Source organism: Glandiceps talaboti, chromosome 12, assembly GCF_964340395.1.
Source record: "Glandiceps talaboti chromosome 12, keGlaTala1.1, whole genome shotgun sequence".
NCBI classification, from domain to species: Eukaryota; Metazoa; Hemichordata; class Enteropneusta; family Spengelidae; genus Glandiceps; species Glandiceps talaboti.
Genome location: NC_135560.1, coordinates 20,338,351 through 20,364,467, shown reverse-complemented (window position 1 = coordinate 20,364,467; position 26,117 = coordinate 20,338,351). Strand labels below are relative to the sequence as shown.

At 34.5% G+C, this 26,117-nt stretch overlaps 1 protein-coding gene across 2 annotated transcripts; it reads right to left on the bottom strand.

Annotated features, from left to right (window-relative positions):
• Positions 1-1,325: 1,325 nt before the first annotated feature.
• LOC144443734 (serine incorporator 5-like) lies at positions 1,326-22,424 on the bottom strand. Of its 2 annotated transcripts, none has more exons than XM_078133277.1 (13): positions 22,293-22,424; positions 16,756-16,920; positions 15,591-15,769; positions 13,970-14,146; positions 13,603-13,640; positions 12,758-12,934; positions 11,333-11,428; positions 10,294-10,456; positions 9,174-9,237; positions 3,576-3,630; positions 3,080-3,118; positions 2,467-2,602; positions 1,326-2,060 (listed from the first exon to the last, which is right to left on the bottom strand). In XM_078133277.1, the coding sequence occupies exons 1-13, from the start codon at positions 22,314-22,316 to the stop codon at positions 1,889-1,891; spliced, it is 1,485 nt and encodes a 494-aa protein (XP_077989403.1). In that variant the 5' UTR covers positions 22,317-22,424; the 3' UTR covers positions 1,326-1,888. The 2 variants fall into 2 exon arrangements, with proteins under 2 accessions (XP_077989403.1, XP_077989401.1); XM_078133275.1 differs by lacking the exon at positions 9,174-9,237 and adding an exon at positions 4,281-4,377.
• Positions 22,425-26,117: the final 3,693 nt, after the last annotated feature.

Sequence of the window (26,117 nt, the reverse complement as noted above, 5' to 3'; positions counted from 1 at the left end):
TTTACATTGTCGGAATCATCAAATATCAACTCTTCAAATGCTAAGTCCCCCCTTCCCTTCCCACCTCCCCCCAAAATGGAAATGAGTTACATTTGTATGTAATATATATATCAATTTTCTGCCTTGAGTGGCAACTTAAGTGTTTCAGAAATAAATTATCATATAAATAAATACTAAACATATTCAGCTATCCTATGAAAATATAAAAGTAAAGATAGTTCAATATTATTTAAAGTGCCTATATGATTGCACATGAACGTAATGTTCTCTTTAAAAAGCAGAACTTGTATGATGGTTGACTACTTGTACCACAATTCACAGTTCTAAACTAATTGCCTAAAAGTTGTAATGATGATTTGGGTATATTAAACTATCTGATATGTTCTTTTGAATTTTTTGAACATCTCATAGATTATAGGATATTCAAAAGTGAAGTGAATGTCAATAAAAAATTCTTATAACACATTTATTTTCAAAACACACATATCAAATCTATAGTTGTGTTGTCATGGAATATTAATAATTCTTTCTTTGTGATAAAATGCTGTGACAGATGGAACTAATTGACAAGCTTCATATGGAAGATATGATTCTGGAATTTAAAAATACTTCACATTGTCAGTTTTACAAACATTTAAGATATCAATTTACCAACATCAATGCATGTTGTTACACATACATACATACATACATACATACATACATACTTGCATACATACATACATACATACATACATACATACATACATACATACATACATACATACATACATACATACATACATACATACATACATACATACATACATACACACACACACACACATACACACACACATACATACATACATACATACATACATACATACATACATACATACATACATACATACATACACACACACACACACACACACACACATACATACATACATACATACATACATACACACACACACACACACACACACATACATACATACATACATACATACATACACACACACACACATACATACATACATACATACATACATACATACATACATACATACATACATACACACACATACATACATACATACATACATACATACATACATACATACATACATACATACGCAAGCATGCACGCATGTATGTGTATGTATGTATGTATGTGTGTATGTATGTATGTATGTATGTGTGTATGTATGTATGTATGTATGTATATATACATAGAGACTGACAGACAGACAGACAGACAGACAGACAGACACACACACACACATACACACACACACACAAACACACATATGTACATACACTCAATTAGTGATGTTTCAATGACATTCACTGAAACACTAAGAATATAGTAGTCTACTATGATTGGTAATATTCTTAACATGATTGTAATAATTATTGTAATGGTGGATTATGAAATAGTTGTTCTCCATGTAGAAACTACACTTAGTAACTTTATGCCTGTAGAGTGTCATACACTGTAAATTGTACATTATTAAACATATACATGTTGTGCACATCTTTTAGGTAAATCAACCTGATTTTATAAATCATTCCTGAAATGCTTATCTTTTTCACAACTATTATTGGACAGAGCACGTTATCTTAAAAAGTTTTGAATTTTAATATACATGGTAGCAAGACACTTTATCACAGAGAAATTGTATTTGTGAAAGATGCCCTCATAATAAAGTCCATTAATTGTGTTGTAAGAGTGTGTGTTATCAGCGACTGGCCATTCATTTTCAAGGCCAGTGTGCCCTGAGTTGTTTTTCTCATTTGTTCACATTATTAAACCATGCATATAACAATATTGTTATGTGCATTACTTGAAATAAAAAAGTACTGCCCAAAGACTATAGCTTAAATCATATTAAGTTGGCTTTCAGACAGATGTACCCTGAGTTGGTCTTCTCTTTTTCTTTTTTCTCTTTGAACAACACAAAGGCCACAGGAGTCTTACAAAATACACAAAGAGACAGGTCCAACTAGATGCCATTCTCACCCATACTGATTCCATGGTTTTGATCAGATTCTCTAGTGACGCAACTTCTGGTCTGTAATATATAACAATGTACATGTTAGTTTACGGAAATTGTAAGGTTGTTCTATAGATGTACATATGTTCCAGGTCATATATGATGTTATAATATACCTATTGATAATGCTGTGCCATGATTCGCTAGAATCAGCCACGTGATAGGAAAATAGAATGACTATTTCCCTAGGGAAATAGTTCCATCAACTATTACATGGTCACGTGACCACCGTGAGTACACAGCAGGTCAAAATGGCAGGAAGAAAACAATGTAGCTACACTTACCTGTACCAATTCGTTAACGTCATCATTATGTACAATGATGCCAGGAAGAAAACAACGTAGCTACACTTACCTGTACCAATTCATTAACGTCATCATTATGTACAATGATGCCAGGAAGAAAACAACGTAGCTACACTTACCTGTACCAATTCGTTAACGTCATCATTATGTACAATGATGCCAGGAAGAAAACGAAGTGAAAGAAGGAATAACTGTACATTGTACAATCCATTTCATCACGAATCAACTTCTGTCCACCAGTTTCTACATGAACATCTGTAAGAAAATTTTTATTTGAATTTCTCAAAGTTTGGCAGTTCATTACATATATATGTAACCATACAGAACCATTAATTTAGGTTTTGGTTTCTGTAAATTTTCAGTTGGTACCAGTTTTGAACAATTTCTACAGAGGAATATTCAAAGATATCTAGGATGACAACAGTCTACATTTTCAGTGGTTAATGTGGAACACTGTTGCAAGTTCCTCATGATTACAGGCACAGCAACATTTCATGAATTGGTCTTTGTTTGCATGTTTGGCCGACACAGTTGAAAACCATAATTGGAGCATCATCAGCTTTATATATTCAAAAGTTTGATCAAGAGTAATCTTTTAATGTTGTTTTAGTTATTAAATATTTGAATGGAAACAGTGTGCATCAACGCATTGTGTTCTTCCAACAACAAGCAATATGTAACAGTAATATTGAAATTTAAGAAGTCTGAATTTAGTGGAAATGGCAAACTTGCCTCTTGATTCTTGAATGCTTCCTTCATCCTCTTCTGTTTCTAAAATCAAGAAGAAATTGAAATATCGGTACGTCTGTTGTACAAAATAGAATCAAATTCTCATATTACAGGGAAGACATGATGGAAGTTCCTTAGATTAGTTCCTGCACATTATTAGAATAGCTATATATCTATCAGTTACTGTAACAGTAAAAACTTAAAGAAGTAGATAAAAATCTTATGAGAGAACGTACTGTAGCAGTGTGACTAAATAAGACCCTTTCAAGTATCTACTTTGCATCATCCTTGCATTGAACAATTTTACATTTAGATAATGATTCTTCAGATAATGTTTATTCATAGAGTGGGACAGGAGCTATTTGTTACATAGATGATACCTCTAGTGTCTACAGTACCTTTAATATTCATACATGAGTGAAAATATAGCAAAGTAAACCGATACCAGATAAGTTAAAATCAGGCGCAAGAAATATTTCAACAACAATACCCAACTTACCTATACCTTCCCTCTTCTTTTTCTGTTTTCGCCTTTTCTTCTTTTTCTGTGATTTCTAATGGGCCACAAGTGTATAAGGTTAGTCCAAAATCTGGACTTCTAAATTTGTAACCACAGTATCAATGCAAGTGAGTCTATAAAATATATTTTCATTAGATTGGTTTGATGGTTGAAATAATTAACTGCGTGGGTATCATAGTTAAGACTTCTTGTATCATATCTTTTCCTTGTCTGTGGCTTTATATAAGCTTACTTCATGTAATAGTATACCAGTACATGTAATAATGAACAGGATAAATCTTTCAAAACAAAACAAAACAAAACAAAACAAAACAAAACAAAACAAAACAAAACAAAACAAAACAAAACAAAACAAAACAAAACAAAACAAAACAAAACACAACACAACAAACAAAACAAAACAAAACAAAACAAAACAAAACAAAACAAAACAAAACAAAACAAAACCAATATCCACAAAGACATCATTTGCAGCATTACTTATGGGTAACCTTATCAAATTAGTGATAAGAAGCCATGCTGAATGTACAACACAACGAAATTGATTGATTTTGCATATTCAATGGATGCAATTGCATGCATAATTAGGTTACTTTGCATACACTTTTAAGTTTATTCCCTGCTCTTTTGCTGCTTTGTGGTCACACTTTTGAATACCTATGTATGAAAAAAAAATAAACTCACACTAGGAGAAACATCAGAATCAGGGCTTTCAGCTAAACTCCTTTTTGGAGAGATGATGTGAAACCGAAATATATCTGATTTGTTTGAAGTATGAATGCTGAAACAAAAAACAAAAAAAACCACATGCAAATGAAAACATAGACATTCTAAATCTATCAACACTACTGGGATTGGAAGAGGAATATAGAAATATAGCTGAATAGATTTTATCAGTTCCTTAAAAGGTGTAAAATGCTGGTCATTTCCAGTTTTAAATTGTCCTAACTCCGAAGTTGCAGAATGAAATTGATGCAAAACAGACAGTAATATGACTTGAGAAAACAGCAACCAATTGATCAACAAATATGTCACAGTGCAAGAAGGTCGTGTCTGCTATATAATTTATATAGCAGATATGACCTTCTTACACTCATGTGACAATGTGCAGAGAATTAGTACTGACAAAAACAAGCAATCTAATTAGTCAATCAGTCAATCAATCAATTAGTTTATATAAAATGCCAGTTTCCTTGAAGTTCAAAGATGCTGTGCAGTTAGGCTCTGGAGAATAGATCTGTCTTGAATTCTATAAATTCTTTCTGAAACGATAAACTTACATTAAATTTCAGTCCCGGTACTTTTGGATTGAAATTATTTTGCCAAAAAGTCTGATCACTGATGGGATCATCATATTATTAACAACTCGTCATCTACACATCCCTAAAAACAATCCCACCAAATTTCAGTCCAATCTGCTCAGTAGGTTTTGAGTTAAAGTTTTTGGATCAAAAATGGCATTTTAAAGATAATTGTCAATTCCTCATGATTTTACAACTCAGGAAATTTATCAAATGCTAAAAGAATACCAATAAATCTATAGATTAAGAAGGAACACATAGTCTTAAACCTAGCCTGAGGGAAATGAATAAACAATTATCCTGATCATTTCCTATATGTAGAATTTGGAAGAATCTGTGGCAAAGATAACACTTTATGGACAGAAGGCAGGGTAAATCGTATCTTCAAACTTGCAATGTTGAAACAATTAAGACAATTCTTTCATTGCTATAATGTACAAGTTTCTATAAATGTTCTTCGGTATTAATTAACATGTGCTAATCAATAGCTGTATCATATCTTTCACACTTTGTTCCATGTCACTTGTTACACATAACAGTGAACAAAGTATTAATACTAGCCCACCTATAGACTTGAAGGACTAATGCTACTACACTATTTCAGCTATCCTAACTGTAGCCTACCTGTAGACTTGAAGGACTAATGCTACTACACTATTTCAGCTATCCTAATTGTAGCCCACCTGTAGACTTGAAGGACTAATGCTACTACACTATTTCAGCTATCCTAACTGTAGCCCACCTGTAGACTTGAAGGACTAATGCTACTACACTATTTCAGCTATCCTAACTGTAGCCTACCTGTAGACTAGAAGGACTAATGCTACTACACTATTTCAGCTATCCTAACTGTAGCCTACCTGTAGACTTGAAGGACTAATGCTACTACACTATTTCAGCTATCCTAACTGTAGCCTACCTGTAGACTAGAAGGACTAATGCTACTACACTATTTCAGCTATCCTAACTGTAGCCTACCTGTAGACTTGAAGGACTAATGCTACTACACTATTTCAGCTATCATAACTGTAGCCTACCTGTAGACTTGAAGGACTAATGCTACTACACTATTTCAGCTATCCTAACTGTACCCTACCTGTAGACTTGAAGGACTAATGCTACTACACTATTTCAGCTATCCTAACTGCAGCGTACCTGTAGACTTGAAAAACAAATGCTTCTACACTATTTCAGCTATCCTAACTGTAGCCTACCTGTAGACTTGAAGGACTAATGCTACTACACTATTTCAGCTATCGTAACCGTTGGTTTGAGTTTTTGCATTTTTGCTTGTCCTTCCAGGTCTACAAGCAGTCCTTAGATCTGCTGGTAATAAGCCCTGCCCTGCCCTGCCACTCATAACACATACAAAGTGACAATTAACAAATCAGAAAATAATAGAATCTGTGTCCCATAAAACCTCTGATGCACATACCTAATTATGGCCTCATCATGTGACCTGATTGCAATTTATGTCTAATTACAATTTTAAATATGTGTTATTGTATATTCGACCAATCAGATTCTCTGAAGGAATGCCAGGGAAATACTAGCAATTGTAAAAAACAATAGACAAGAAGGATGAGTGAAAATTCAAAATATCAAAGTGGCAGTTAGGATAGGTGAAATAGAGTAGTAGACGTCAGTCCTTCAAGACTACAGGTAGGCTAGCATTAATGTATGAAGTGCTCAGCATTTTATCTTTTCAACTACATTTTGGCAAGAGGTCCGAAAAATTATTGACATTACAAAAATATAAGACGTAATTAACATTAACTAATATAAGATGTTATTAATTTTCATTCTTATAGGTGATCGCTTTGGCAAATTAAACATGAAAGATTTCCATTATTGAATTTTTTGTTTCTTGTAAATTATTGAACTTACTGTCATCATTTATTCCCAGAAATCAAAAAGTTGAATATGATGGCTGACAAAATACACAAGTGAATAATAGGATTAATTCAATTTATATGCTTGCATATCAATTGATGACTGAATTATCATGTTCGTACTTTTCAACAATGCAGCCATCTTCACTCTTTAGTGAGAGTACGTGCTATTCAACTTACAGTGACAAACATGGTGTACACTTGGACTTAGTAATTACATGTACATGTGTATCAACCTGGCCCACTATTTAATTCTCAAAACCATACTGTCAGGTGCAGACCTTTAGAAGTAAGGCCAAATATCTGGTTCTGGTCAGGGTAAACTTTCTAAAGTGGTACAATGATGCAAATTTTTTTTTTTCCTAATTTTTTTTTTTTTTTTTGGAAATTAGTAAATACACATTTTTTTTGACACTTTACATACTCTGTTCTATCATATTTATCTCTTGAAAAACTTCTTTTTTCTTCAAAGCAGTTTAGGCTTTGTATTTAAGCAGTCTTGGCATGTAGGGTAGATTTCAGCTGCTTGTTCTCCTGATATCAGGAATAAATAAGGAACGGGAAAGCAAAAATTATCGGGAAAAAAGGATCGACACGAGGGTATTCAGGGCACGCGAGCGCTGACCAGAACCAGATATATTTTTTTTTTGGCCTAACCTATACTTACTTCCTTCCTTTTGAAGGAGTGCTAGAAGAAAGTCTAGATCGACATCCTTCTCTATTTTTGGCCTACTTTAATCATCAATTAGATTTTTTATTTTATTTTATTTTAGATTTTACCCTTGATTTATTGAACTCAGGTAATTAAAGTCCAAGTATCCACTTCCTACAACAATTCAATCAAATGTATATTTATATCTCTGGTAACCTATAGCACAGATTCAATTCAACTTTCAATTTCCTAGTCAACACCATAACTTCCGCTACATACGCTATACATATGCATTACTATGGGTGTAAGTCGACCTTGTCATTCTATTTTGATCTTCTAACATGAGCTATAAATACTATTGCAGGTACCGAGAATTGATGGAATACAAGTCTTAGAGATATAAGACAGCAGTTTGTGAAGAAACTATACATACAATGTAGCAGTCCACCATGACTTTTACAATTTATAGAAAAGTTTAATGTGAAATTTGTTTCCATGCTTTTAATTATCAAATGTACGAATGTCTTATCAGGATGCCATAAACAATTTCACCGGGTTGTAGATCTAACAAAGGATTTTCATAAAGACTAATTTGTTTTCTCAGTTGTAATAGTCATATCTGTAACGTATGCTTTGACAGGCGCCCTCACATTTCAGTCAACCCCTCTCACACAGAGAGGAGGCCAATGAGGGCCAATGAGTGACATGATGTTTCTCTCAGTCTATGGCTATATTAGACATTGTCACATTCACGTTTAATCATTAAATTGTAACGGTCATGTCAGAATGATTCCAATCGGTAAAGTTAACCATATTATTTTAATTTATTTTTGGAGTGGAGGGGTTGGGGTTGGGTTGGGTGAATAAATGAAAAAAATACTGGTTTAATAAACCCGCACTCCAATTTATCAAATCAGATGTTTAAACATAATATCACAATGGATTCTGTTTAAAGCAGCAGCAAAAGGCAGAGAACACTGAAAAACTAAATGAACTATCATGTAATTAAGACAAAAACAATAATGATATAAACTTAACTATACTATACTATACATTGTATGCATTAACTTGGTTAGTTGAGAGGATGCCCCTGTACCAAGTTTGAAAAAAATCGGTCCAGGCATCTCCAAGAAACGGCTTCGGATGCACAGACAGGCGGAACCCAATCCATAAGTCCCCGGCCGGACTTTGTCCAGCAGGGACTAACTAGGTGCAAGAAATGACTGGTCTAACATCAAGGAAACCAGCCTGTCAAGGGATGGTCTTTTTTCAAGGACAACTAGTCCAAGAATACAAGAAGTTTGCTGATGATTTTTCACATAAAAAATATCTAGAAATGTAATCCCTTGCAAGAAGGGGTTGAACTTGAAGGCACTGATTGTAAAGCTATAGTTCTGTATATTAATGACAAATATCCTTCTCTTTACATACGTACGTACGTACGTACGTACGTACGTACGTACATACATACATACATACATACATACATACATACATACATACATACATACATACATACAGCAATGTTTGCAACATATATCTAAAGAATCACCATACTGTATTAGGAGATCTAAGCATGTTGATAAAAAGTCATGCAATATGCTAGGTTAATAGCGATATCTGAGTTTTAATGTACTGCAAAAGCTAGCAACAAGCCATTCATGCTAATAAACACAAACATTACTGAACATCAAAGACACTGAAACAAATTAAATGGATTGTGGAATCTTACATCTGGTTGAGTTACACATCTTTTCTGATGCTGAGCTTTATGAAGAGATTCAGCAGAACGAACGCTGGATAGAGATACATGTAGACAACAAAGAATCAGAGGTAGGTTTTATTTTAAGCAATGTATCACTCAAAAGACAACGTGAGCAGGAAGGAATACTGAACAGACTAGGTCTCCTAGTGTTATCCAAAATACATATCCTTAGGTGGGATATCAATGAATTCATATAATCACAATCTAATTATTTTCCAAAAACAAGATCTTCCTGGGTGGGTAATCATAAATCTATTATAAATGAAGATAAGAATTTCAAGGTCGTCGTAAAGAATAATTATCGTAAATCTATTATTAATGAAAATAAGAATTGCTAGGGTGGCTTAATTACTGATAATTATAATTCTATTATGAACGAAAATAAGGTTTGCTAGGTTACCATAATTTTTTTTTTCAAATTTAAAATTATGTATAATTCAATTAGCAACCATAAAGTATATTGAGAATAATCAAAATTAAGATACCTTTTGGAACAAACATGATGCTGTACATGTGGTGAATCACAGCCATGAGATATGGCCGAAACTGCGGTACACCTTTCACATGTACAGCATCATGTTTGTTCCAAAAGGTATCTAAATTATAATTATTCTCAGTATCGTAATGGAACACAAGAGCATTCATAGTATCATAAAGTATATTGTTTGTGCCTCAAAACATCATACCAAAAGAAATTTTGGCAAACAACAAGCACTTAAAGGGTCTCAAAATATCATAACAAAAATTTTTTTGGCAAACAACGAGAATCTAAAGTGAATTTAAACTAATGTGTATAAATGCAGATATTCTGAGGAAGCAAATATGCAGTGAATTATTATATACAGTTTCTTCTTACAATCAAACTAGATTTGTCTGAACTATGTTGTAAATCCAATTGTTGTGTTTCTCAAATGCTACATTTTTAAATATTTTTTTAATTTAGAGTCTCTGATAAAGAATTTATTCAACATTCACAATTGTCATTATTTCTGGCTTGTGCAATTATCAGTGTGTCTCAGACAACTGGGCAAATAAATTGAGCTGTAACTAATAGAAATTTAGAAACACGATACAAACTTTAACTTACCTTGCATAAATAACACTGACAAATAAAAACATTGCCGCAACAACTGCTGTTATCAACTCTCTGTACTTGACTGTAAAGGCTGTTGTTGAAGGTACACATGAAGTGACTCGTTCTTGATAGATGGTTTGATTTGAGGTTTGGTTGAAGCCGACAGGTTCACGCTCTGATTAGGAAAAAGAACACTGAATGAACACAAGATCAAGGAACTCACTACAGTAGATTTAGAATGATTGTATTCTCCATCAATTCACAGCAAAGCAATGTGAAATGTTGAAACATTCACACATTTCATTTCTTAATCCACTTATTTTGAAGAATTTAAAGTTTGAGAAAAATGTGGATAATATTGTTAAGAAAGCCCAACAGCAGTTTCTATTTTTTCATCACCCATTGTTTCAATGTACGCAAAACTATCTTGGCAAAATGTTACCATGCCAAGTTCTTATATTTTGATCACTGTCTGGTGAACCACTAAGGGATAAATTTGTGAACAATTCCTAAATTTGCATAAGCCTTCTGATGCAGTATCCATGCATCCCACAGTGAAAGCAAGACTTTAAAAAATTAACTGTGGTTCAACAGAGTTTGTATATCAAATATTGTCAGTAAGAATTTTGAAGTTAGTCGATTTGTTTTTCAGACTACACAACTCATCCCAGCCTACAACTTTGTTGTATTACACCATGAAAATATGTATTAGTCTCACTGGCATATACTATATATGGTGCCAAACTAACAGACACAGCAGGATTATCTACAACTTTGCTCACTGCATTCCTCCCTATTTCTCTCTCCTTTGTCCTTCTTTGATTCTTCTCTGCATCCTTATGCAGTGTTTTTCGTGAAGGTTGGGAAAACCCCAGTAACAGAAGGAGGAAATGGGTAAAACTTGCACATACATGTAGTTTCCCATACAATCTACAATGATTTTGTTTGGGAACCCTGGTAAAAGTACTGAGGAACATTTTCCCTGCTTTATAATCGCCCTTTAACAAAAATAGCTAATGGAAAATATTATGAAATGCACTGGATTACTTACCAACTAAGTCAGGCATGCTAGATGCTGCAGCAAAAGTAAGATACATAACATATACTGAAACTATGGCTACCTGTAGTAAATTGGCTTTGGGTTGAGCTGCAAAGTAAATTAGGTACAATTATCATATATGTGATATCTATTTTTCATCCATCAACCTTTTACACACACACACACACACACACACACACACACACACACACACACACACACACACACACACACACACACACACACACACACTGACAGACACACACACATACATACATACATACATACATACATACATACATACATACATACATACATACATACATACACACACAGAGACATACAGACAGACAGACAGACAGACAGACACACACACACACACATACACACACACATACATACATACATACATACATACATACATACATACATACATACATACATACATACATACATACATACATACATACATACATACATACATACATACATACATACATACATACATACATACATACATACATACACAGATCATTTCTGTTAGATAACTGATGGTGGAAATACAAGTTAAGAAATCTGACTGATAAAATAAGCATTAGCCACAAATATAATATCAATTCAAGCTATGATATTATTATTATAACTTATAATTATGAAGTTTATTTCAATGATGAAGATGGCAGTGTGTTATATCATTACGTTGATTTGCTTAACATAGATAGATATATTTCTAGTTTTGTTATTATGACATTCAAATGACCCAAAAGCATATCTCCTCCATGCAAAGATTGAATGAAGTGACTAGGTCATGTCAAGATTTGACCTGGGCACCAACAGTACCTTGGCCCCACACAAAAATGCTCATCAAACAGCAAAACAAGTAAAGTCAATCTCTCAGTTTTCAGGACTTTGTATAACTTACACAAGGCAGTTATTAGCAAAGGTTTGCCTAACCAAACACCACCATTTATCAAAATTAGTGCCAATGGATTTCAAGCACAATATAGGTATTGAAAGTTTGATATTTTCAGAAGTTTTGATTGGTAGAACATCATTTTGTCTTGGTAAGTTGATTCATACCCATCACTGTTATTATCTTTGCACAAAACATTGTTGCTTGGTTACTGCTATGGATGTGTCTATGGTTGCTCTGCACATTTGTTTACACCTAAATGTTTGACTGCACCTCATTTCTGTTATCTTACATGTAATAATTGGCTGTTGGTTTTTTGCTGTTGCTATGAACATGGTCTGTCGATGGGCATACTTTTATAAATGAAAAAAACAAATTATTCACTTCCATATACCATTTTACTGCACTCACAGTATACACTCAAATTCACATTTAAACCAGGTCACATTGGTTGTTTGTCAGGGGTAACCGTGGTGTTAGTGATATTACAGGAACTGACATTCTACATATGTATTATTACTAACCTTTCTGTATTGGTGGAAAGATTGTTAAAAACGACATAACAACACAAAGTATACCATTCACAGATATGAAAACTTTAGTCAAATAGCACCCCTCAATATTTCTTGTAAAGTAAATAACAAGGAAGACAAAACCAGCTACGGCAATTGCAAAAATACCCAGTGTGACGATAACAAGTGCTGTAAGATAGAGAGAAGAGAAACAGATATAGATGTTCCTTCCATAATTACTGACTAATTTACATAATGGTATCTTGCAGTGATGGAATAATTCAAAATAAATGCTCAAATAAGATCATAATAAAGAATAAGTGCATGAGTATGATATCAATTTTTGATGTAGCATTTTTGGCACTCATGCATCATGGGTTTCTGTTGTATAAAGGTATGTCATGACAGGGTGGTCTCACACATTGGTCAACCCCTTTCACAACACAACATCTCACAGTTAGGGTTGCTAATAAATGAAAATACACAGAGTGTGTTAGTACCAAGTTGTATTTCCTATGAGTACCACACCTCCCTTTGTTGTAATGAATTCATAATGTTCATAACAGACAACTGCATTGCCATTTCTTGCTTTCAGATATACACTGTGCTCTCTTTCAAACCAAGTCACAGTGATTGATTGTCAGGGTTTAAATGTGATATTTTACACATAAGAATCAGCAAATTTCATTGTGATTTCCTGTATACAAAACATTTGCTCATTTGCATACAGAATACAATGTCTTGAATATTGAACTGCAGTGCAATATTATGCACGGTGATGCAAGCAAAGATGTGCATATATTATGTATTAATGAGGGTTTTATGTGGTGAAGTATGTCAAAAATTTTACTACATACCTAAATACCAACACTTGTTGCTGTCTGCCTTGGTAGACCTTAAAACATGGAGATCACAAAAATATATTAATTGACTATATATGTGTCTTTGTTCACTGCAATGTGTTTTTCAAGTACAGTATTAGCCATATTTCCACAAGAGCGTTATCCTCTGGTGCTGCTCAAAAAACAAATCCTTAAATGCAACTATACACTTCACCAATGACTTCCAGTTATCTTAAGCTTTGCATTAATTTGCTTGACACTTAATGAATTATGCAATTATATAATACCAATCATCGATTTCTGTAAAATCATCCAATTTTTAATAAAATTCATCTTTTGATACAAAAAAAGTTCTTATAAAATCTACACTATATATACTCACCAATCTTTGTTCCAGGAGTATGCAAACTCCACTAAAAGTATCAACTGTATAAGTATAAATAAGAACCCAGCAACAAACCCAATATACATGGCAATAACTGCCCATTTATCTTCTTGTGGGATGTAAAATGATCCAACACAGAGACCAAGAAGGATGAGAAATTTAAAAAGCCAAAACCTGTGAAAGAAACACAATATTCCCTTAGCTATCACAATAATGTCACATTTATGTTTATTACTTGTTTACTAGCTATTTGTATTTCTTTTCTTTCTTGTGGGAAATAAATTTCAATACGATTGAATTCAGTGCAATTCAATAATGATCAAAATAAAGATTGCACCCATGGATATGTGGCAAAGCTGCATAGTTTGGACACGGATTCAAAGTGATTTAAAAGAAATTAGTGGCAACAAATAAAATACTAAAAAGTGTCTGTGATATGCAGGAAATGAATAACAATGGTAAATATATGACTTGTGGCATGGTGGTAAACAATTTGTGATATGCAGATGACACTGCACTGATTGCTGAAACAGAATAAGACTTACAAGATATACTGAATGATGTACAGAACACAGGAAAGAGGTATGGAATGAAAATGAATGCTGAGAAAATGGAGTAAGCTTATGATGATAAATAAACATGATAATAAATCAGAATCAATAGATAAATATAGATGGAATTAACAGACATACAACAGGTAGATTGGGCCAGATCATAACATGTGATGGAAAATGTGAAGCTGAAAATGGTGGAGAGAATTGATGTGTTGAGGTACCTTTAACCACAGATGTGGTATGTCTACACTTTGGATGAAAACAAATTTGACATCAAATATAGCCTAAGTGTCAAAACAAGGAAGAGAATCATACAGTGCTATATATTGTTCACATTGGATGTGAAACATCGGACCTTAATAAAATTGGCATAAACATTGCTAAGCAAACAGGAAGCATTTGAGATGTGGGCATACAGCAGACGATAACAATTATCCTGGAAAGACAAGATAACAAATGAAGTTCCTAGTTTAGTGAATATGGTACGATATATTGTATCAACCATCAAGAAGAGGAAAGTAGCCTATTTTGGCCATATGATCAGACAAGACAATGAACCACTACTAGAAAGTCTAATTGAAGGGAAAGATATAGGGGAAGACCAAGAACAGCATTGACAACAAAATGGACTGAAATGACAAAACATGAAGACCTGGTGAAACCAGCACAGAACAGATGGAAGTGGAGGATTGTGATAGCCAACCTTCCTGAGAAAGACGGCACATGATAATGATGTATGATAGGTTTGAATTTCATGAAATCAAAACATATGTTTTCCACAGATAAATTCTTGTGGCTTGCATATTTATGATACAATTGCATTATTTCAAATTAGATACATCTTGTTGGATATATTGAAGATAATGTAATTGTGATCTATAGATGTGATGGATATGGTGCAATTGTGGCTCCCATATTTAATATCTACAACTTGAGTACTAGCCTTATCAGCCAAGCACTTTCAAAATGTACTGAATTTGTCTTTTAGGGTCTGATCACCACATCTTAAACAAAAGTAAAGATCACACCAACTTTTCATCTAATCTACTACTATTGTTACCTACCCATTGTGAAGTCCGGCTCGAAAGGATTTGCTTGTTGAAACACCAAGAGTAAAAATCATCAAAACAAGATAAAACACTCCCATGGAGAAGCAGATTCTGTAGACTGCCATGTATCCAAATATATCCATACAGTTTTCACCAGCGTCAATGCCTTCACAAAGTTGGGAGATATTCTCTGTCTAAATAATAATTTGATAACGATTTTATTTTATAATAGCAATGATAATTATCAAGAATATGTACAGAATTTTCTAGATTTATCATTAAATGTCTGCAATTATTTTAGTTGCATAATTAGCACCAATCTCAATAATTGTAATTACTATTTACTTATCAAAATAAATGGCAATACAATCTTACAATGGATATAAATCAATTGTTTGAACACAAAGGACACATGTTCCTATACCAAGTGACAACAGTTGATTTTCTGGTTCCAAGATGCATTGCACGAGAGGGCGTCGCTTATGTTGTTAGATTTAGTCTTGTTTTGTCTTTATTGCATTTGAAATAACATTTTCATTAGGAAATGATGGTAAGACATGTTGACCTCTTTAATTATGGGTGATTTTATAGGACAAAGACTGAGCGCCATCAATGACAGTGGGATTTTATTGGTAAACCCAGGGTATCATCATGTGACAAACATCCCCCTGAGTAGCACGTGCAAACCCCTCAGTGCGTACACAATACATGGCATTGTATGGAGAGATGCACAATGCATCTTGGAACCGGCAACAGGTCTATTATATGCACTTCAGTGCACTGGAAATATTCTGTAAAACTGGGAATTATATGCATTGTATTAAAGTTACTTATAAAAATGAACTGTTTCTTCTGTGCCATTTGATTTCACTAGACTCTTAATTTGATCATTGTAACTTAATTTTTTGGCACAATCAATATCTCTTATTCTCACACCATCACATGTCCTTCAAAAAACGCAGTCCATAAACAGCAATTAATGCATAACTGAATCTACAGAACTGTTCATAGAAGCCGCAGTTGAACCCCTACTATATCGACTAGTTTGTCCAAATGACACTCCCACGCATGAAATTAAAACATGGAATAAAGACGACAACAGCAACAGCTTCCATATTGTGGCAGTTGCAATGTTAGGCAACTTACTGTTATTCAGATAATTTCACCAACATGCACTTACTTCCATAAATTTTCTCTCAACAGTTGTTGATAACATTGCACAAGCTACTGCCATACCAACAGATAAATACAGTGTGTACATTATACGAGTGCTTGTGGATTCTCGAATTGGTGTACAACTGGCACAGCAGCATGAACAAGCACGGGAACAACAACAGCATTGTGCCTAAAAGAGGGGGGAAATATGCTAATGAAATATAAATCAAAGTTGTAATAATCTGCCAAAAGGTGTTGGAAATTAAATAAAATGTAAATCAAAGTTGTAATAATCTGAATGCCAGGACTCCTAAGAACAAAAAAAATAGGTATTTTGTTTCTATAGTGTGTCTATGTGCATGCACTGCCTGACAGGAAACTTTAGCCAGCGCATTCAAGTAAAAGAAAATTTGCATATTGTGCAATCTTTTGCCAGAACCTGAAATAGCTAGCCTGTCCCTATCTGAATTGGTTCGAAACTGATTCAAACTGAATTAATTATGACAGTTAAATCTACTAAAAGCCATTTTCTGACCCCAAAAGAAAATACATGGATTTGAATCGAGTCACTTTTCCATCCTATCCCCATACAACAATTTTTTTATTGGTTTACTTTTGATGTAATTTTGTCGCAAAGTGATGGACACTGCTATGATGAGTATTAATTCATTCAACATTGATTATATGACTAACTTCTTAACTTCTTTGTTGACAACATTTGTCAAACAAGAGCTATCTGAGCTCAGCAGCTTAGTTCTCACTCAAAGATGCCAGCTAGAATCTGAACAGCAATGTAATAGATGAAGACAAAGGCAAAGTCAAAGTGAAAAAGCCCTTCATCTACAATAATTGTGATAATGATGACTGAGCTATATTCATTTTGGGCGATAGAACTGCAGAACAAGTATTGAGCTATCAAGCAAACAAATGATGATGAATTGCAAAGTACTCAGTAACATAAATAAGATATGGATGATAGTTTGCAAGCAAAAAATGACCTCATGGTCCAGGCAAATCAATTTTGAACTGATTCAGATTTCCATGTGGGGGTCAACAGCTTAGCCTTATCACCTAATCTTTTCATGTTCTCCATCCATAATCCATCTAGTGTTAGACCAAAAACTACTTTCACTGAATTTCTAATTCTTTTCTTATATCACTTTACCAACAATCCACCAACAAGGCATCCAAATTAACTAAATTTTCATACACATTTCACTCCAATATCTGCCCATGGTTTTTGACTTTATAGTACTATTGTACACACACACACACACACACACACACACACACACACACACACACACACACACACACACACACACACACACACACACACACATTATAGTACTATTGTACACACACACACACACACACACACACACACACACACACACACACACACACAGACACACACACACCAAGACTCCTGAAATATTTATCAAAGTATAATAATAATCTTTATTTATACTGGATAGTTCTTTAAGCATTTAAACACTTGTCTCCCAAGAAGTCCAGTGAGGGCCATCCCTCGTGGGTTCAGTGTTAATTGTTATGTATGAATTTGAAAAGTATGAATTTGAAACTAAAACTTAAGACTAGTGAAACAAAAATTTTAGTTTTAGGTGGGGGGGTGGGGGGGTGGGGGGGTGGGGGGGGACATAAGAAAAATGTTGCAAGGCTGACACTCCAGGAATCAAGCAAAGAATAGTAACGATAACACTTGTATGATAGTATAATACTGATTTTCTATTACAAAATATTCCCTATTTCATGAGGTGTGGAATGATCAAGTTGCCCACAAAGTTTATCACTTTATTTTTTAAATGTATCATAGTACACTAACTCTCCCTATCAAGCGAAAGCTTAATTAACAGGTTCACTATTTATACTATCAGACTAGAGTGAATTTACAAATCTCATTTATTGTCATTGCATCACTTCAGTTGGTACAGAAATGCTATCTGTTTATAGCAAAGGCAATACAGGATTGCTGGGCTTTACAGTGTAAAAAGTATTGTTGTGTTTCTCAGGGCTGAGAGTAGCCTGCATCAATCAAGGTGGGCAGTTTCAAAAATGCTTATCATCATTTCAAACAAACATTGTTTACGGAACAATTGGCATGGTAACTAATGTGATTTTCAAAAAATGTTAAAACTACATTGTAAAAACAAGAAAAGTATCTGAACATCCTTCATAAAACCTATTATAGAATTACTTTTTGTCAATACTTAGAATTTTTGTACATTCTTCATACTCCTACACAAAATCTGAAGGACAGAATTTGTTATTTTGAGTTTTGAGTTTCCAGTTATCACATTCCATTTCTGTAGTGTTTGTCCTCTGTAACTAAGTCAACTTTATAGAAAGCGATTTATTCCAAAATATTTGTATGTTCCATACTTTTTGATAATTTTTTTTTTATTTTACAAATCAATTTTCCATGTCATAAAAGAACATGGTGCAAGAGTGTCTGACCTCAACATTCCATGTCTTTCTATTCCTCCCATTCCTTTACAGTACACATACAAGTAATATCAGTTGTTGTACACGGTAAACATGGAAATTTTGCTTATTTCACTGGAAAACAAAAACTCAAAAAATAAATAGAGACTAGTATGCCTTAGTTCCACTACATGAGTACAATATACCAGTCTGGAATTTAGTAAAAATTGCTCTTTGAGATCTAGCTGAAGACTGTAAAGTCACAAAATTTTCTAGTAGTGAAAATATATACGTTCACTTAGTACTTTTTCAGAAGGTTGCCAATTATGGGATCTGAATAAAAATTTGTAAACAATGATTTGTGAAAACAAAGATGTTTGTTCCCAGGTTATTTCTGTCTCAAGGCAATTCAAGGCAAATACTTCAATTACACAATGTACTATTCTCTGGTAGTAGTAAAATGGATGGCCTTCTTGCTATTTTTGTCTAAAATCTCCTCCAATTAACATGAATACATATCACATCCATTATTGTTTTCAGGGTTACAGTAATGGATGGCTTTCTTGCTATTTTTGTCTAAAATCTCCTTCAATTAACATGAATACATATTTATCACATCCATTATTGTTTTCAGGGTTACAGTAAATACCAGTATGGTAGCATTAAAATTATCATTTTCATCTGAATTTGAAAAAAGGGCAGTGACATTGAAGCACAACTGTACCCTGAGAGAGAGAGAGAGAGAGAGAGAGAGAGAGAGAGAGAGAGAGAGAGAGGGAGAGAGAGAGAGAGAGAGAGAGAGAGAGAGTTGAGAGAGAGAGAGAGAAAAAAAAAAAAAAAAAAGAGAGAGAGAGAGAGAGAGAGAGAGAGAGAGAGAGAGAGAGAGAGAGAGAGAGAGAGAGAGAGAGAGAGAGAGAAAGAGAGAGAGAGAGAGAGAGAGAGAGTACATTCAAAATAAATCATTCCCAATATGTTTCTTTGTTTATGAGCTGGATAAATTTAAATGATTTTCTATGGTTGCAATAATTTTTTATTATTTATAGTGACAGACAGGGGCTTTGACTCATAGTAACTTTAAACCCTTAATGAGTACCGGGAATATACTTTTTCTGCATATAAACTATTGGAAAATAATACCAGATACTTGTGACAGATTAAATTAAAGCTTCACTAGCTGTTGTCTAGCTGCTAGACCTCGGATGTTCTTTCGATACAATACGACATATGACCAAACATCGCTATTGTTCGTTTATTGTATCGGAAGAAAGCCCAAACGTCTAGCAGCAAGACTACACTAACTGTAACTTGAATATTTTATTTGGAAGATATTTTAGTAGATAATGTATAATTTACTCGTAATATTAATGTGTTACATCCTGAACAGTATTGAATTACCGGTGGGTGAACATAATTTTTGTAGCTGTATACATGATATGGTACAATAAATAAAATAAAATTGATTTTTGGGTCCACACCCAAAACTTAGTGCCCTCAACAGCGATCATGATTTCAGCATGTCACTTCACTATTTATGGATATGATTGACCACTGATTAACATGGACAATCTTGAATTATTAGTATTTTAACCATATTGTGGTTGTCTGATCAAAAAATGCTACAATTTCAAACTAGTGCAGTTTTAACATGGCAACGGATTTAAAACCAAGCTGTCACTCAAGATTTAAACTTGTCACTACACCACCTATGGATAATATTGACCACTAATTTACAGATACAATGTTTTTTATATAAGTAATTGACCAATTTTTTTGTGAATGTTTCTTTGGTTACTTGATGAACAAAAAATATGTCCCAGTTCCAGCTAGTGCACTGAGGTTTAAGAGAAAATTTGTCAATTTTGAGCATATTAGATTATTATGTATCGTGAGCACCAAAGAACAAATTTGATATATAAATGGGTGTCATATGTTTAAGAAAGATCACAAAATAATCTCTATTTTCTGTTAAAAAAGAACACACATTTTATAGTGGCCTTGCATTGTATATCTATTTTGATATTTCAATATTTTGCTGATTTGTAATGTGGTCGAGTCCTTAGACATCAGCCTTGGTAGTAGTTGGTAGTGCATCTGTCTAGAGATCAAACTTTGATTCAAAGGCAGGGAGAGTAGCAGGTTCTATTCATTATTTCTGGTTCTGGCCAACATTTCTTCTTTTTGCCTACTACATACATAATAGCTATCTTATATTGTATACATGTACACAGTTCATAGTAAAATAAATGATAGTGTCCTAAATAAGATTTTCAAAGGTCGCAAGAAGTAGTATTGTACTGAAATTCTCATTGCCCATACACAGAGAGTTGTTTGATAGATCTAGATATATATTTATTGTTGCTCTTTTAATTACTGTAACTGTAAGTATCAGATGTCAGAGATGATGTTTCAAGTTAAATTTAGAAGTGACACCTCTTTAGAAAAATTCAGGCCCTGGATCATGTGGATGGCTGGATGATATGGGGTTTTTTTAATATCCAATTAGGCAATGGGTCGTCCCAACATGTTATTCTAAACTGAAATGCCGTTTTCGCCGAAACTCAGGATTATGCAATATATTGCGCAAATATAAATATGGTTTGTTTTGAAAGAAATGTACCTGCCATAAGCAAAAACATTAATGAAAGTCATTATCATCAATGTAGTGTTTGAATAAATTTGATTCATCGCGAAGCCAGACATACATTGAGAGGTTTTACGACGCGACGATCCTCTCTCCACAGATGACCTGGTTTGGTATGACACAACGCACGCACAGCTGATTCAGTGATTCATTCGGTATGTCGTCACATTCTCTTTTGACACAAGCGCGGACATACAACAATTTACCGTAAAGCCTGGCAATGGCGAAGGAAATCAACTAGCATATAACCGTGCTAGTGTAATCGTAGACATTTAACACCTTTGAGGTGCCCCACCAAGACAAAATTACCATATTACACGTCGTCATTATTGAAGTATATTCACTGGCATTGTCCACAGGGTGTAACTGGCTGTGTATTCGTCCACAATAACATTGTATGGGTTACGCGAGGGCGAGCGGTCTTGACGATTAAAACAGGCATATTTGTTTGGAACTAATGAAACCAGTGTACTAACCTGGGCTTTACAACAGTCCCCCATCTTTATCACGCCAAGAGATCATAAATTATTAACGAATAGAGGGCAATATTCTTCTTATCCGGACCATTGTGTGGGAGATCCAGGTCGCATACCCTCTACAGGTTTAGTCTTCGCAAATACATAATGACATCATAAGGCTTTGCAATCAACCCCCCTCTGTAGATTGTTCTATATTTTTGCATGTGGATTGCCTGTATCAAGTGTATCGCGTTCTTTACAAAGTCTTGGTACATTTGACCTTCTTTGTTTTATTCCATGCGAGGTTTTTCCCCGGGTATATTTCAACTACTATACTATTCACCCGAGAAAAGAATGCATGAATTCTAAGGGGGGGATAAACAATATAATTGACCCAAACCATGACGCTCAGTTAGGTCAAGGTGGAAGCTAGCCGTGTTTACAGCATTCTATCTTCTATCGACACCTAGACTGTTGACAGTTTTCCTGAATTTTGTAAAATTTGAATAGTATTTTTAGTTGAAAAATAGAATTGAAAACACGACAATTTCTCTTTCTGTCCTATCTATCTATGCATAGACATATATGCGTTCGATGACTTCACGACAACTTCCTAGTGATCGGATCCGCACAATCCGCTCAATCCGCTAAGTTCACGCTGAATAGGGCGCCCTCTGTGATGCATTATGTAAAGAATGTAGACGGGTACATGCGGATTCTCATAATGAGTCATATGGGAATATATATATTCAAATAGCAAATATAACGCGTCTGAATACAGACTTGTCAACACCCAAAAAAGAATCGTTACGAACAATGTGGCCTGGTGAAAAAGAATTCGAATGATCATAATAATAATAACTTTATCTTATGTACCTTCTCAGAGGTATCAATGTTAATTATAGGCCTAAGGTTATGGATACGAAAAATTTGACCGAATATTTCCTCCATGTCCCTTCGTAAATCTTTCCCTTAGGGGAGAACCATTTGATTTTTCTGGGGGGTTGGGGGGGTTGGAGGATTTTGGGGGGGAAATTGTCGGTAGGTGAAGGAGAAAAAAAATTTGATCCCGTAATGGCTTGAGAAGATTGTTCCAACAGACAGAAGTAAAAAAAAAAGGGAAAGATTTGTTGCGATGTGTCAGATCAGTTAGCTCCTCAAGGATTTTTTACCGGCTATCTCTTGTACATAAAATTTATATAGCAGAAGCATGGATTGTAAACTGTTACTTATTGCTATTTACACAGAACAAATTAGTTGTGAACCAGTGACATGTATACGTAGGTGCAAAAAAAAATTGTCCATTTTCATTTAATTGAATAGAATACATATGTTATGTATGTCGTCCAAATGAAAATTGAACATTTTTCTTGATTAATCATATCACTATTATGGACCATTTTTCTAGTTTAGTTTAATATTTGGCGTGATTAGTCTGATCTTGCTGATCGATCATTGACTGAAACATGGAGGTATAGAATGACATACCTCCATGACTGATATATTTTCACTATCGTTATTTTATTTTTATCTATATTTCTACCATCAGAAGTTCGGAGTCGTTCTCGAGTCAGTTTATCATCACGTTGTTTCATCAGAATTTAAAGTTTCTTTGTTTTTTCTTTGTCTAACCAGCTGAACGAGAGGTGTATTAGTGCTAGATGCGATCTTTCCCTACAGTCGTTAAAAGTCAAGTGCAACACTTCAAGTGCAGTTATGTCGACAGTTGTTGGCTGACAACGGCTTAGCCTAAAATAATTGAAAGCAAATTCTTCTTTCAATGTCATGAAATCATATAGTATATGCCAAGTATTCTGTCACAAAAAAAAAATTGTTGTTTTTTCAATAGAATGAACAAACATCCGATTTCGAAAGACGTCAGTAGCTACGGAAATTAAACTCCAATAATATACACTAAAGGACATGCTAGATAAGTTTTTAGCTTATTATCACGGTTTATTTTTCCATAATGATAAAGGGGAAAAAACAGTTTTATGGTATTAAAAAGATCTCAGAACTCCTCAGCTCAGGGGAGTACTTCTCATTCGCATATTAGTAGACACATTTTGGCGTGTTGTTACATCACATTAGACGTCCCCTGGGAAACTGTGCATGTAAATCAGTTATGGCTTTATGTGTTTTTTAAGTATGTGCACTCCATTGTACAGTATGTAATTTGAGCAAGATGTTTTAATATGTACGTTGATTATGATATTAATAATACAATTTAATACACACATTAAAATTGATTTTGCCACTTGCCGTTCAATTTCGACAAATCCTAAATTAATAACAACAACAATGTCGATAAAACATTATTTAAAATTGAGTTATCCAAACGCTTTCTCAACTTCATATAACATTTGTCCAGTATTTGATCCAATAATTGTTTTAGATACTGTACATAACATCGACATATTTTAGGGGCAAGATCAATAGTTCAATCTGGGAATTTAAAAAAAAACTAAATTTTTTCAAGTAGACCTCACACCCACTGCCTTCCTATTTAATTGGGCAAAATGGATAATTGTTTCAGCCAGCACAATCAATTTAAGATCAGTTTGTAGTAGTATGAAGTAGTACAAAGTCGGTATGTAGTGATAACAATGCTCTTTTCAACACTCTATTTTGGTGCCATGCATAAGCTTATACTATAGTATAACATTTTCCGTTTCTCGATTTTGTTAAAGAAATATCTATATTTAAGGGTACAAAACACATTCCATTAATTAGAAAGTTTAATCGTTTCAGCCGGATGAGAACTAAAGTAGTTCAAACCTCCTCCCACCCCCAAACTAAAAGAATTTTTATCCTACATTGAACTATTGATTTCACCCCTTACCGAACACTACCACACATTACTCCTCCATTTATTAATGTAGTATCTGTTAAGTATTGGTTCAATGAGTCACATCCTACACTAGAAATTAGGAAAGGTTTAGAACTATAATATGCAAATAAGGGTAATTGATATGCACATGTTGCAAAACAAAACAGATTTACTATGTTTACACATAGCCACACCATGTCACCAATGATGCGTAAATCTGTCAAGCATTAGTATTTTCATTCATTTGTATAGGTTGATTAAAATGCACGAATTTGCTCAAAAAATAATTCACTGAGTTCTTGGCATAATTACGTAAATAGAGTCAGTGTACCAAATGTCGATTCAATTGATCATGAGCAGATGGTTCTTGTATTAAGAGAATGGTGATAGGCGGGCAGGCAAGCAAGCAGACAGTCAGACAGACAGACAGACAGACAGACAGACAGACAGACAGACAGACAGACAGACAGACAGACAGACAGACAGACGGACGGACGGACGGACGGACGGACGGACGGACGGACGGACGGACGGACGGACAGACAGACAGACAGACAGACAGACAGACAGACAGACAGACAGACAGACAGACAGACAGACAGACAGACAGACAGACAGACAGACAGACAGACAGACAGACAGACAGACGGACGGACGGACGGACGGACGGACGGACGAACTGACTGACTGACTGACTGACTGACTGACTGACTGACTGACTGACTGAATGGCTGGCTGGCGGGCGGGCGGGCGGGCGGACGGACGGACGGACGGACGGACGGACGGAAAGACAGACAGACAGACATACAGACAGACAGACAGACAGACAGACAGACAGACAGACAGACAGACAGACAGACAGACAGACAGACAGACAGACAGACAGACAGACAGACAGACAGACAGACAGACAGACAGACAGACAAGGAAGCTAATAATGAAATTTAGGATATTTACCAAGTCTGAGATACATGACTTCTGAAAGTTTTCAAACTCGACATCTGATCGAACTG

Coding starts and splice junctions, on each gene's coding strand:
- LOC144443734 (XM_078133275.1), bottom strand. CDS start 22,316: ATGGGGGACTGTTGTAAAGCCCAG. Junction 13,641..13,969: donor TACTCCTGGAACAAAGATTG/GTGAGTATATAT, acceptor CCATGTTTTAAG/GTCTACCAAGGCAGACAGCA. Junction 3,631..4,280: donor ATTCTGATGTTTCTCCTAGT/GTGAGTTTATTT, acceptor GTGGCCCATTAG/AAATCACAGAAAAAGAAGAA.